Source organism: Octopus bimaculoides, chromosome 11, assembly GCF_001194135.2.
Source record: "Octopus bimaculoides isolate UCB-OBI-ISO-001 chromosome 11, ASM119413v2, whole genome shotgun sequence".
NCBI lineage: Eukaryota > Metazoa > Mollusca > Cephalopoda > Octopoda > Octopodidae > Octopus > Octopus bimaculoides.
Window position 1 is genome coordinate 74985467 of NC_068991.1, and position 13408 is coordinate 74998874.

The window sequence follows — 13408 nt, forward strand, 5'->3', positions numbered from 1 at the left end:
CACACACACACACACACACACACACACACACACACACCATTACACATTTATGTATATAGATTTATCTTTCAGATTTATGTATTTTTTTACAGCCAAACGCTCTTTCTTTAAAGCATGGAAATTGGTGCTTTATTTCTTGGCACCAGCTGGACTATAGTGTACTCTTGACCTTATATTAGTTGTTATATGCCTTTAAACCCAAGATGATCAATCAAATCAAATCTTTATCTTTCAAATCTCCCATACGCAGACTGAGCTACCTCTACACATAAGTGATGCCAATATTTTACTCTCATTATATTGTAAGAGGTTGATTTCTATACAAAATCTCTGTAATTACATTCTCTTTGAGAAGAGACTAAAATGTATACAGTTATATATTTTGATATGATATGAAATAGTGATTATATTTATAAAGAAAAGTAGAGAAATAATCTCAAAGGTTAAATAGACATTTCTGAGACAGAATCTTTTTGGCACCAATGTATAATATCTAAATATTGGTCGCAATGAGAAGACAAATGAAGATAGTTTAAGTTTCATATTGCTGTTCAATGACAATGGGGACATAAGCAAGATTTACCCTCAGGGTTGCACACACAGGGTAGATTAATGTCAGTTCTTTCTGGCATTGAAAAAAAAAAAATTCTGTATAATGTGTGTTACTTTAGAAAGAGAAAGATTTAATTTAGACAACATCTTGGAATCAAAAACATACAAGAACTAATACGAGATCAGGAGGGTTCTGCAGCACTGCTGGCTGCAGGATACAAAGCATCCAGTTGATGGTGTAAAATGAATTGGTAATAGGAAAGGTATTTGGTGGCACCCCTCCCCACTTATTATAATAGTAATAATCCCCAGAGTTTTTAGTCATCTGTCAAGTCACAACAAAGGCCTCAGACAGATAATACTTTCCTTAAGATGTGTGCTGTGCCCAATAAGACTACTTTTTGCAAAACTCCGGTGCATTTCTACCGTCGCTGTGTTACAAATGAATAATAATAATTCCTAAAGATTTGAACAGATGGACAGAGGGAAAAAAGCGTAAAACCCAGTTTAGTACAGCTCCAGAAAACAATGTTATTAGGGGCAGCTAGGATACTTAGGTGGGTTCTTGGCAGCTCTTGTGTGTATATGAATAATAATAATAACAGTAATAAATAATAATAATAATGATACTAGATACCGCACACATCCTGCGTAAAACACTTTCAATACAGTAACAATAAGAGCATCACATCAAACCACAGCACATACCCAAGGCACACGATATGTGCATCTCTGATCACGAGCAGGAGTAGTGGGGGAGCATCAGAGCCATGCGTTGAGAGGAATTCTTTGGGGTTTGGATAATTCACTCCTGGAAACATTGATGTTTCATTCAACATCTTTAAACAACCCTTATTCAAGGACCTTTTGAGCAGGGGGGGCTACTTGTGAAGAAAATTCTGACTGGGCCCCACCTGCAAGGTCATGTGCTGTTTATCTTGATATGAGATCACCATGTTGAGTACATATGGTTATGATGCATGTGCCTGGTGTACCCTTATCAGACGGGTAGTCATGATGGGTATACTGGGCTTTGTATATTTTACCCCAGTGTCACTTTTATGGCATGCACTACTATCCCACTCAATAATAATAATAATAATAATAATAATATTAATAATAATAATGATAATAATAATCCCAATACCAGTGTCAGTTGTGGTGATATGATGAGGTAGCAAAGGTTTTGCATTGGAATCTGTGTGCAAAGTGGGAGCTAGAAAGAGGTAAGACCAAGTAGAATCACACAGTCCCAAACCCCAAAGTGAGCCTGGATTGGTGACTTGCAAAACCTTGAGGGATTTCCTAGTTTGCTGCTGGAAGATGATTATCAAAAAAAAAAAATGGTACATGAAGCTACTCCTTCATACATTAGCATTTTTTTTTTTTTTAAGCATGAGACTTTTGTTTTATCAGATCTTAACTAAAGACCCTATGATAAAACTTGTATGTTCAGATAATATTTCGTACACTGTTTTAGTGTTATTTCTCATTTCTTTTTGATGTTTCTTATCTATTTCCTGTTTATTTTCATCCAACAATTGTCCTAGAATCATACTTCTGTTGAGCAGACACTGTCGATTAGGCATCATCATCTCCAGTTCTAAATTCAAAGTTTTGTATCTTGTTATAAATAATTGCCATGCCTCTAAGTGAAGCAGTTTAATTTAAATTGTTTGACCTGGAGAGGAGGAAACTTCTGTAATATCTGCAGAAAATATCAACAAACATACCTTTAAAGCAATTAACCTCAATGTCAAATTGTAATGAAGATTGTATTGTAGCAAATAACTCCTCTGTAACCTTTTATATCAACCCAGAGCAAAAACAGTAGTAACATTCTGAATGGGAAAAGCCAATTTAATGTACTAATTTGTATTCTCATTAAACACTTTCAAATGCTATATAATAATGTATGTTTGTTTGAATGAATATTCGCAAATAGCACGTTTAAATACATGTGTCTCGTTAATAGATAGTAATTTAAATAAGATTGAAACAACCATGGAAATAATGCCACAGTTTTACACCTGAAGAAAGCAGTTTTGAGGAAAATAATCCAATCGTATTACAAGATTCTCCACTGTTGAACCTTGACAAACATAAAAATGAGAAGAAGAGCATGGAAGATGGAAGTCAATGCATCAATAGTCATGCATCTAATTCATGTGCCACCACTGATGACCAGCGAACAAATAATGTCAGAGGATACACGCTTATTACCTCACTCCCAAATATTGATATGTAACAACACCAATAAATTAGTGTAGGGTGATATCATTGAAATTACCAAACGGAATTAAAGTATTCTAGTAATCTTCATTCCTTTTTTTTTTCGTTTGTAAGATTTCATTTCATTTAGATTTAAGCAAACACCCACTCATGCATCATGCATCATCATCTTCATAATCATCAATGCTATCGTTGTCACCACCGTCACCACCACTACCAGATTCTAAGCCTCATCATCATCATTGACGCCATTGTCACCACCACCACCACCACCACCACATTCAAAGCCATCATCATCATCATTTAATGTCCACTTTCCATGCTGGCATGGGTTGGATGGTCTGACATTGAGCTGGCCAGGCAGGGAGTCTGTCCACACTCCAATTGAGCCGGTAGAAACATTGGCACGCCGGGCGAAATGCTTACCAGTATTTCATCTGTTTTTATGTTCTGAGGTCGACTCTGCCTTTCATCCTTTCGGGGTCGCTAAATTAAGTACCAGTGGCCTCCTCCCCTAAAATTTCGAGCCCTGTGCCTAGAGTAGAAAAGAATTGTCTGTTGTAGTATGGTTTCTTTGGCTTGATGCCCTTCCTAATTCCAACCACATTACAGAATGTGCTGGATGCTTTTATTTTTTTGTGTCACCAACATGGGTGCGTTTACACAGTGCTGGCACAAGTGCATTTTATGTGGCATGGGTTCTCATTCCTAAGGTATTTTCGATGTTGTTGTTGTTGTTGTTGTTTTTGTTGTTATTATTATTATTATTCAGGTCATTACCTGGAATCGAACTCACAATCTTGGGGTTAGTAGCCCGCGCTCTTATGCCCACGGGCATATGATTTAGTGGTTAAGAGTGAAGGCTACTAACCCCAAGATTCCGAGTTTGATTCCAGGCAGTGACCTGAATAATAATAATAATAATAATAATAATAATAATAATAACAACAACAATAACAATAATAATAATAATAATAATAATAATGATAATAATAACAACGAAAAATACCTTAGGAATGAGAATCCAGGTTTAAAATTTCCCCAAGACACCTGTTGAAGGCTGGAAGGTATATCAGCCGAAACGTGTTAACAACAAACAAGATGAGGACAAATATCCATCAAATGTAAATAATGTAAACAATGTAGTTTGGTATATTATCACTTAACATGTTACAACTAATGTAATTTGTAATGCAAAACATTTCTAACATATGTGTAAATATATACGCATGTGTGAACACACACACACACACACACGTGTATATTTATGTTATGATAATAAGTATTGCTTATCTTGCATCCTTGTCTTCATTTCTCATCTTTAAAATGCCCCATCATTTACATTCATTCCTATCAATAATAATTTCTAGCTGTTTTCCTTCAACTCTGTGTCAAGCAAAGCAGCAGGATTTCTCATAGATTTCACATCTAATTTAAAGTGAAATGAAATTCAGAGAAAAGAAAAGGCAAACTAACATCCTATAATGTGAGAGTGAGTGAGCATGTGAGAGAAGGGGGGGAGAAGAAGAGAGGGCGAGAGAGAGTGTGTGTGTGTCTAATCGTAACTGTTATAAATGCTGTCATAAAGATGTTTTTCACTCAGTTCACATTATCTCTAAATCTGCAGCTTCACATATGTATTCATAGCTTTCTTAATGTTTGCTCTGAAAGGTAAATGGGGAGTGGCACCTTATGTCTTCACCTAGCTTACCTGAATTAAATGAATAGTGCATCTTGCCAATTGGCAAAATACGATGGGTGAGAATTTGCAGGTCTGCAGCAGTAGTGCAGCTTTTAATGAGTTCTCTGGGTTTTTCACCTTTTTGTTTGTTCTTTCTTTTATACATTTTTGCATAAGGTAGACATATGTCAACACCTGTTGAAACATGCAAATTGCTTTGCTTATTTCAACACAAGCACACATATATGGTTTTCAAGTACCCAAATAATTGTTTATGAATCCTGGTATGTCCAAGAAGATGCTTAACAAATTACCGTTCCTCATGCTGGTGGCACGTGAAAAGCACCATTTGAACATGGCCGATGTCAGTACCCACTGATTGGCCCCCGTGCCAGTGGCATGTAAAAAGCACCATTCGAACGTGGCTGATGCCAGTATCCCCTGTCTGGTACATGTGAGTAATCCTGTGTGGTACTGGCATCTCAACCAGGGAAAAATATATACATCAAAGAAACTGGGCAACTGGTTCTCTGCTCCTTATGGAGTGATGTGGACCAACCAATCAGGCTGTTTATCAATGGTTGTTATGTGTTCATTCAGAATATAGAAAAGGATGAACTGATGATTTCAGTATTGGCACTATACATTAGGCAAATACAAACAAACTGATCACCTCGGGCACCAGAATCTGGAGGCACCAAAAAAGAAAGTATGTAACAAATGTAAATATTTACATTATTTACATTCGATGGATATTTGTCCTCATCTTGTTTGTTGTTATCACAACATTTCGGCTGATATACTCCCCAACCTTCATCAAGTGTCTTGGGGAAATTTCAAACCTGGGTTCTCATTCCTAAGGTATTTTACGATGTTATTATTATTATTATTATTATTATTATTATTATTCAGGTCATTGGAATTGAACTCGGAATCTTGGGGTTAGTAGCCCGTGCTCTTAACCACTACACCATATGCCCATGGGCAAACAAGATGAGGATAAATATCTGTCAATGAAGAATTGCTGTAATTTTTGGAACAATGTTTTCACAGTAACAGAAAATTGGATTACCAGAAGGTGACCTTCTGATCTAACACTGTACACTACATTCTATTGTAAGCCACTGTCCTTGATTATATTCAGTAAACAGTCATAATTGGGAGAAGACACAGATCATTGTAGAGCTAGCCTATGGTGCTTGAATACTCTTGTGCCAGCACTACCGATGGTGATGATTAGAAAGACTCAACAAGAAATGCTTAATGATGATTACACCAATTTTGTTTTTCTCTTCTTTTCCTGCTCTTCCAGTTTTATTTCCTTCCAAAGAATTTTCCATTGAAGCATGTTACCCTATCACCGTATTGATTTTTGTTTCTTTCAGTTTATCTTCCCATCATGTCTGAGATTTGATAGATATAAATGATGATGCTGATGACGATGATGATGATGATGATGATGCTATATCTGTCGTTCTCTCTTTTTACAGGAACCCTCCCTGTTTGCTGTAGCTAAACTTCTTGAGACAGGACTTGTCAATTTATCCAGAGTTGAAGTTTTATGGAAGCCAGTGACTGCTCATCTTTTAGAGGTTTGCAAATCTTTCATTACTTCTCAGAACATATTATGTAAACAAGAAAGAAAAAAAAAATTAATTAGTTTTTCATGTTTAACAAAAAAAGAAAAAGAAAGATAAGAAAAAAAAGAAAACGTTGAAATAATGGAATTTTACTTTTTGCTAATTTACTGAAATATCTATCCTACAATCTAAATGTTTATTTTTCTAAATCTGTTTTTATAAAATGTTTATTTTTTTTCATTGTCTTTCAGTTGTGATATTCACTCTTGTTTTTCATAACAAACTTTTTTGAAAGTAATTTTTTTTGGACTTTTTAGTTCATCTAAACGTTGTTTACATTTCGATAAAGCTACAGTAGATATCCACTTCTTACTGTATTTAAAATTGTTTGCTAATTTCATAGTTCTTTAAAGACATTTGAAATAGAATAGCATGTACAAACCATATTTTCTGTTTCAAAAGAGAAGTAATGAAATAAAATTATGATATTTAGAAAATGCATTTATCGATGCAATTTTAATTATGTAAATGAGACATTATTCTTATTCACTTCTATATTTAAGAGATGAGGAATTATGCACTTTATTTACATTATTTACATTTGACGGATATTTGTCCTCATCTTGTTGTTAAAACATTTCGGCTGATATACCCTCCAGCCTTCATCAGGTGTCTTGGGGAAATTTCGAACCTGGGTTCTCATTCCTAAGGTATTTTTCAATATTATTATTATTATTATTATTATTATTATTATTATTATTATTATTATTATTCAGGTCACGAGTTCGATTCCAGGCAGTGACCTGAATAATAACAATAATAATAATAATAATAATAATAATAATAACAACATCGAAAAATACCTTAGGAATGAGAACCCTGGTTCGAAATTTCCCCAAGATACTTGATGAAGGCTGGAAGGTATATCAGCTGAAACATGTTAACAAACAAGATGAGAATAAATATCCGTCAAATGTAAATAATGTAAATAATGTAAATTACTCTTATTGTCATATTTCTGATAACTGATGCATTTTTATGGATTCTCTCTCAGGGTCATTTATGCTTATACTATTTTTCAAATTTCGCGTTCTTCAAGAAACTTTTAGCACATGTCTATGAAATTTGCGACTATAGAAGAGATGTTGAACATTTGTGTTGAAAATATGAATAGATTCATCTTGGATTTAATGTCATGTATAAATACGTTATCTTAAGAGAATCCATTTCACGTATTCTGGAAACATTGTCACGAGGTTTGGATTATTGTTTGTGTCATGAATGCATAAATCATTTCTTCAGCTGCTTCATACTTAAACATTGTGGATAACATCGAGGTTCATCTCTACCTGCGTATTATGTATAGTAGTCTGGCATATCGCTTAGTGAATTGCAATATAATAATAACTACTATAAGTGTGGGTAGGTTGGTGGGTTAATTTTTCTAGTCATGCTTTCTGTGGCATAGAGAGAGAGAGAGGGAGAGAGAGAGAGAGAGAGAGAGAGAGAGAGAGAGAGAGAGAGAGAGAGAGAGAGTGAGCAAAAGCGATATACAGAGAGAGTAAATGAGTTAAACTCTAAGAAGTACTGGATGATTTCACATACTAGGCTTGGTGGCAGGAGGAGAATAGGGTGTAAATGATAGTGTAGTTATGTAAGTAGCTGTTCATATGGGAAATTTTTTCTTTTAATTTTGTTTTAAGGCAAAAAGTATTTGTTTTGAACATTTGTATTTATTTCATCGTTTTTGTATAAAAAATTTGATAAAAGTAAGTGCAGGTGTGGCTGTAAGTGAAAAGAAACATTCACCTTCTTGTGGTTCTTCATGCCTGTGACGCTCTATTGTCCATAGTTTGCATAGATGCTCTAATTTTCAGTCGCAGCTCAACCATTTATTTACACTGACTCTGTAGGTTAGCACCTCAACAAGGTTTTCAGATTTGGACAGCCAGGAGTGAGGGTAAAAATGATATTTTTATCATAAAGCTATACTGTTTCAAATTTCTGTTCTGTGTTGTTTATTATCTTCTGGAGAAGTATATAAATTTGGAGAAGATATTCAATCAGTCACTTTTATTAGTTCCAGCTTAAAGACTTTGGTCATGCTGGGGCATTTTGTCTTTCTGTCTGTTTATTTGTTTATACATAGTTTCACTGCACCCAGGTACTTGAATCTTTTGCAACAGTTTGTATGTTGCTCATGTACTGAATTATTTTTATTTAAGTTAATAACAACAAACTCTGCTAAACACTCTGTATTGGTTCCAAACTAGTGAACTGTGACAATGCTAGGCCATTTCTTCTTTCTGTCTGTTTGCTTTTTATTTTTCTGTGTGTCATTTTGTTACACCATGGTCTTTTTGAGAAACTGTCTGAATGATGTGTACATTGCTCATGTTCTGCATCATTTATTTAATACTAAACTCTTTTATAAGTTTATCTGGCAGATTGTGGACATGCTGGACCTTTTCTTCTCACCGTTTGTTCTTTTGTAAGTTGGTGCATCATTCTCTTTTGAGAATCTGTGCCAGAAGTTTGTGTGTTGCTTATATACCAAATCATTTTTATTCATGTTAACATAAAACAGAATAAAAATCTAGTTTAGGACTGATGTTGTTCTCTTTTAACTTGCAGCGACCATTTCAAAGTTGTCTGTGAAATAAATCCAAAAAAGGCAACTAACATTTCTGACAAGTTCTTTTATTCTTTTACTCTTTTACTTGTTTCAGCCATTTGACTGCAGCCATGCTGGAGCACTGCCTTTATCTGAACAAATCGACCTCAGGACTTATTCTTTGTAAGCCTAGTACTCATTCTATCAGTCTATTCTGCCGAACCGCTAAGTTACAGGGACGTAAACACACCAGCATTGGTTGTCAAGCGATGGTGTGGGGACAAAGACAGACACAAACATACACACACACATGCACACACACATTAGCTTTTTTTTTAATTCTTAGTGTTGTTGCTGTTAGTTCTAGGAAGAAAGCTTTAAAAGCTATTCTTTCAACAATATGAAAAAATGATAAGGATGCAATATAAACCTTCCTCCAGTGATCGGATGGGGAGGAAAAAGAGTTACTGTAATGAAAACAAATATCAATGTACATCGCGATGCAGTTTGAAAGTAAATCATATAAAAATATGTAATGGTTCGTCTATTTGTTTGGAACAAAAGTTCAAGATTGCAATCACAAGGGTGATTTCACAGGCTATGCATTAGTATTGTTGAATCTTTGATAAAGCTTCAGTTGTTTAATTGCATAATGAGGAAACTTATTGCAGCTGAATCTGGAGCTTATAAGGAAATCATTGGATGAGAGTGATTACTTAATTACAATCCATTCTGTAAAAGAATACACACAAGTGCTGCCTTTCAAAACATGTATTCTTAGCAATTAGTTTGTGAATCTAATGCTTCAGTTGTCAAGTGTCTTGAATGTAATATCAAATGTAAGGGTTTAGATTGTAGTTGAATGAAAATGATGACTATGTGGTCATTTTGTGCATTAACTGAAGCTATAACAACTCTTATTAGGCTATGGTTGCAGACACTTCAAAGTGAATAACTACTGCACTTCCATCTGAGTTGAGTCAAATGTCATAACACAACCAGCAACAAGTACAATGTGGGTCGTCTCTTAAGAAAAATGCGGACCGGAAAATATGTGAATCTGAAAGTTGTATGAAATGTTCGATGTTTGTCACGTCTGTTCTGATTACTTGTTAAACTGAAATCATAGCAATGGAAGCAATGAGATACTTGTGTTATTTGAACCCCTGACCCATAGGCAAGGAAGACTACAACCTATCTTGTTGGTTATATTTATTTAGTGTCTTTCTGTAGGCACAGACGTGATTGTATTCTTTCTTTCATTCTTTTGTTTGTTTCAAGTTTTTTGACTGCGGCCATGCTGGAGCACCTGCTCAAACGGTTTTAGTTGAATTAATCAACCTTAAGATTTATTTTTCAAGCCTTTTACTTATCCTATTGGTCTCTTTTGCCAAACCACTAAGTGACAGGGACATAAACACACCAGCATCAATTGTCAAGCGACGGCAGGAGGTCAATCACAGACACACACACATAAATATATATATATATATATATATATACATGTTAAAAGCACATATGAGCGTGGGGCGTGACCAGCCCGCTTATGACTACCCCTCTTTCATTGGGCAATAAAATTTGCTTGCAAAGACCTATTGAGGCAAGTGAAATCAAAATAATCAAAATCGCTGACGTGGCCGATGACAGCACCACCTGATTGGCACTCATGCCAGTGGAATGTTAAAAGCACATCTTAGCATGATTGTTTGCCAGGGCCACAGACTGGTTCCCATTCCAGTGGCATGTAAAATGCACCATTTGAGCGTGATTGTTGACAGCGTCACCCTACCAGGCACATGTGCTGGTGGCACGTGAAAAACAACATTCAAGCGTGGTCGTTGCCAATGCCGCTGGACTGGCTCCATAGAAACTGTGCCTCAACAGCAGGAGTCTGCTAGCCACCTCCATGTCAAACCATCCAACCCATGCCAGCATGGAAAACAGACGTTAAATGATGATGATGTGTTTGTGTATTAGTATAGCGTACTGTTTCTGTATGTGTGTGGTCACATGTTAATGTACGATTATGGTCATGTGTGTGTATGTTTGTATGCTTATGTGTGTGTATTACTGTAGTCCCACATTCTGTTTCTGTATTAGTATAGTCACATTTTTTCATATTGTTTATTGTCATATTTGTGAATAAATCTGAATATTTGTGTTGCAAATAAAGGTTCTTTTGGAGTCAAAATAAAATCTTGAACAATTCTTTTTTTTTTTTATATTTCTATTCTTGTTTATTAAAAGACTTCGTCTATAATAACATTAATATAATAATTGAATTTATGTAGGATATAGTTTCATATTCTAAAAAGAACAGAGAGAGTATATTATCACTAAGTGAAATATATTTATTAGCAATTCCATCAAAAGAAACATCTTGCAGTATTAGCCAAAAAAAAAAAAAGTTACAGATGTCTATATGTCTATTTAAAAGAAAGTCTTTGATATTTGAATTGTATCAACATTTCTTCAAAAATTTTGATTAAAAAAAGAAGACCATATTTTAGAAAATGGAGGTAGTTTTAACTTGTAATATTGTGAATATTTACAGATGTTTTGGGGAAATTTTTGCTAGTGTTATTATTTATAATAAATAATAAATAAATAATAATAATAATGATAATGATAATAATAATAATAATAATAATAATAATAATAATAATAGTAATGTAATTTACATGAAACGCTATTTTCCATATGTGTTTTAGATATTATTAAGAAATTTTGTAAGTTTGTGTGTTTGTAGTTGCAACAATGAATTTGACAACAACACAAAACACCGGAATTTGTTTTTTTTTGAAATGATGTCCTTAATTTCACGAGTTTTGGAATCTGTTCAAAAACTTTTAAAATTTACTGCTTATGCAATTTTGAGTGTTTCATCTTATAATTCCGATTTGTTGATTCGGTTGATTTTGTTTTCTTCTCTAAATATATATGTAACGTGGAGGTGCAATGGCCCAGTGTTAGGGCAGCGGACTTGCGATTGTGGAATCGTGGTTTCGATTCCCAGACTGGGCATTGTGAGTGTTTATTGAACGAAAACACCTAAAGCTCCATGAGGCTTCGGCAGGGGATGGTGGCGGACCCTGCTGTATTTTTTTCACCACATCTTTCTCTCACTCTTTCTTCCTGTTTCTGTTGTACCAGTATTTCAAAGGGACCAGCATTGTCACACCATCGTGTGTCACGCTGGATCTCCCTGGGAACTACGTTAAGAGTACACATGTCTGTGGAGTGCTCAGCCACTTACACGTTAATTTCACAAGCAGGCTGGTCTGTTGATCGGATCAACTGGAACCTTTGTCGTCGTGACCAATGGAGTGCCACGATATATGTAGTGTGATAAAGGAACAGGAGCAGGTTTCTTGTTGCAATACATATATGTGTGCATGTGTATGCAAATGTGTTTGTGCATGTGAGTGTATGTACGAGTTAGTCTGTGTGTGTGTGTGTGTGTGTGTGTCCTTGTCTTGGCATGTGGTGATGGTTGTAAATAAGCTTGCTCCTCAAACAAGTTATGCCACATAAAATGTTGTAGATTGAACTGTGTTACTTTAAGAAATCATACTTTATGTGTGTGTGTGTAATTTATATAAATCTATTATTATTATTATTAAAACTTTTGTAATTTTGAAATGTCCACTTGTCTTTAAATATTTGTCAAGTAGTTTTCTCTCTCTCTTCTCTCAGCAACAAAGTTACTTTTCATTTTCAACTGCTTGAAAGGTCAAGCTGTTGGCAAGCACTACTCCATGTCATTGTCATCTTAACAGTAACATCATTAAAACTTCATTTCACTTCATTTCTCTATTGTTTTGTCCATTATATAGAATGTATTTCTGTTATTATTCTTAGATAGAGTCCATAGATAAAATAGTTTAAAGATTATTATTATTATTATTATTATTATTATTATTATTATTATTCAACATTTGGTAGTTTCAGACAAATTTCTACTGTATCACCTGCTACACCTCCATGTTGCTGGGGCGTGTGCAACATTGTTGTTGGGGGAATGCAAGCTCTTCCTCTGCATCAGTTTGTTTTACTATGGGGTCTGGTTGCAATCTTTTGTAATGTATGTTGTGTGTTTGTAATGCGTTGGTTGCCGGCCTGCTGGTGGTAGTTTATTTCATTGGATATTTTTTATATAAAGTGTGTTTTCTGATTGTGGATTGTTTTGTTTGAGTTGTTTTTTTTTTAATTAATAGTGTCTTGCATAGAATGTGCGCTATTCCTAGCAAGGAAATGTTTTGTATAGTGTGTTGTGTTGAGGATCCAGATATAGCATCTACATTTTTGTTCATATGTTTTTTTATCATGCCCAATGCTCCAATAATTACTGGTATTGTTTTCCTCTTCATGCCCCACATCTTGAATACTTCAATTTCAAAATCTTTGTACTTTGTCAATTTCTCCACTTCTTTTTAGACAATATTTTGGTCAGAAGGCACTGTAATGTCTTTCAGTAAGCAAGTGTTTTTTTGTCAATCTTTGATTATTATGTCTGGGCAATTAGCTTTTATTTCTTTGTTAGTTTGACCAAGCCAATCTCAGATGATTGTGGCCTGCTCATTGTCTTGTACTTTGTTTGGCACATGTTTATATCATTTATTGTCAGTTTTTATGTTGTATAGTTGGTACATTGTCCAGTAGATATAAGTACTTACTCAGTCATGTATGTATATATATATGTGTGTGTGTGTGTGTGTGCATATATATATATGTATGTATATATATATA

At 34.7% G+C, this 13408-nt stretch overlaps 1 protein-coding gene across 1 annotated transcript in view; it reads left to right on the top strand.

Moving 5' to 3' along the window:
* Positions 1–13408, top strand: part of LOC106883236 (protein MON2 homolog) — a 690047-nt gene that overhangs the window by 300247 nt on the left and 376392 nt on the right. Inside the window, exon 18 of the mRNA XM_052972014.1 lies at positions 5956–6057. Coding sequence (XP_052827974.1) covers positions 5956–6057 — 102 coding nt within the window. The remainder of the gene's footprint in view (positions 1–5955; positions 6058–13408) is intronic.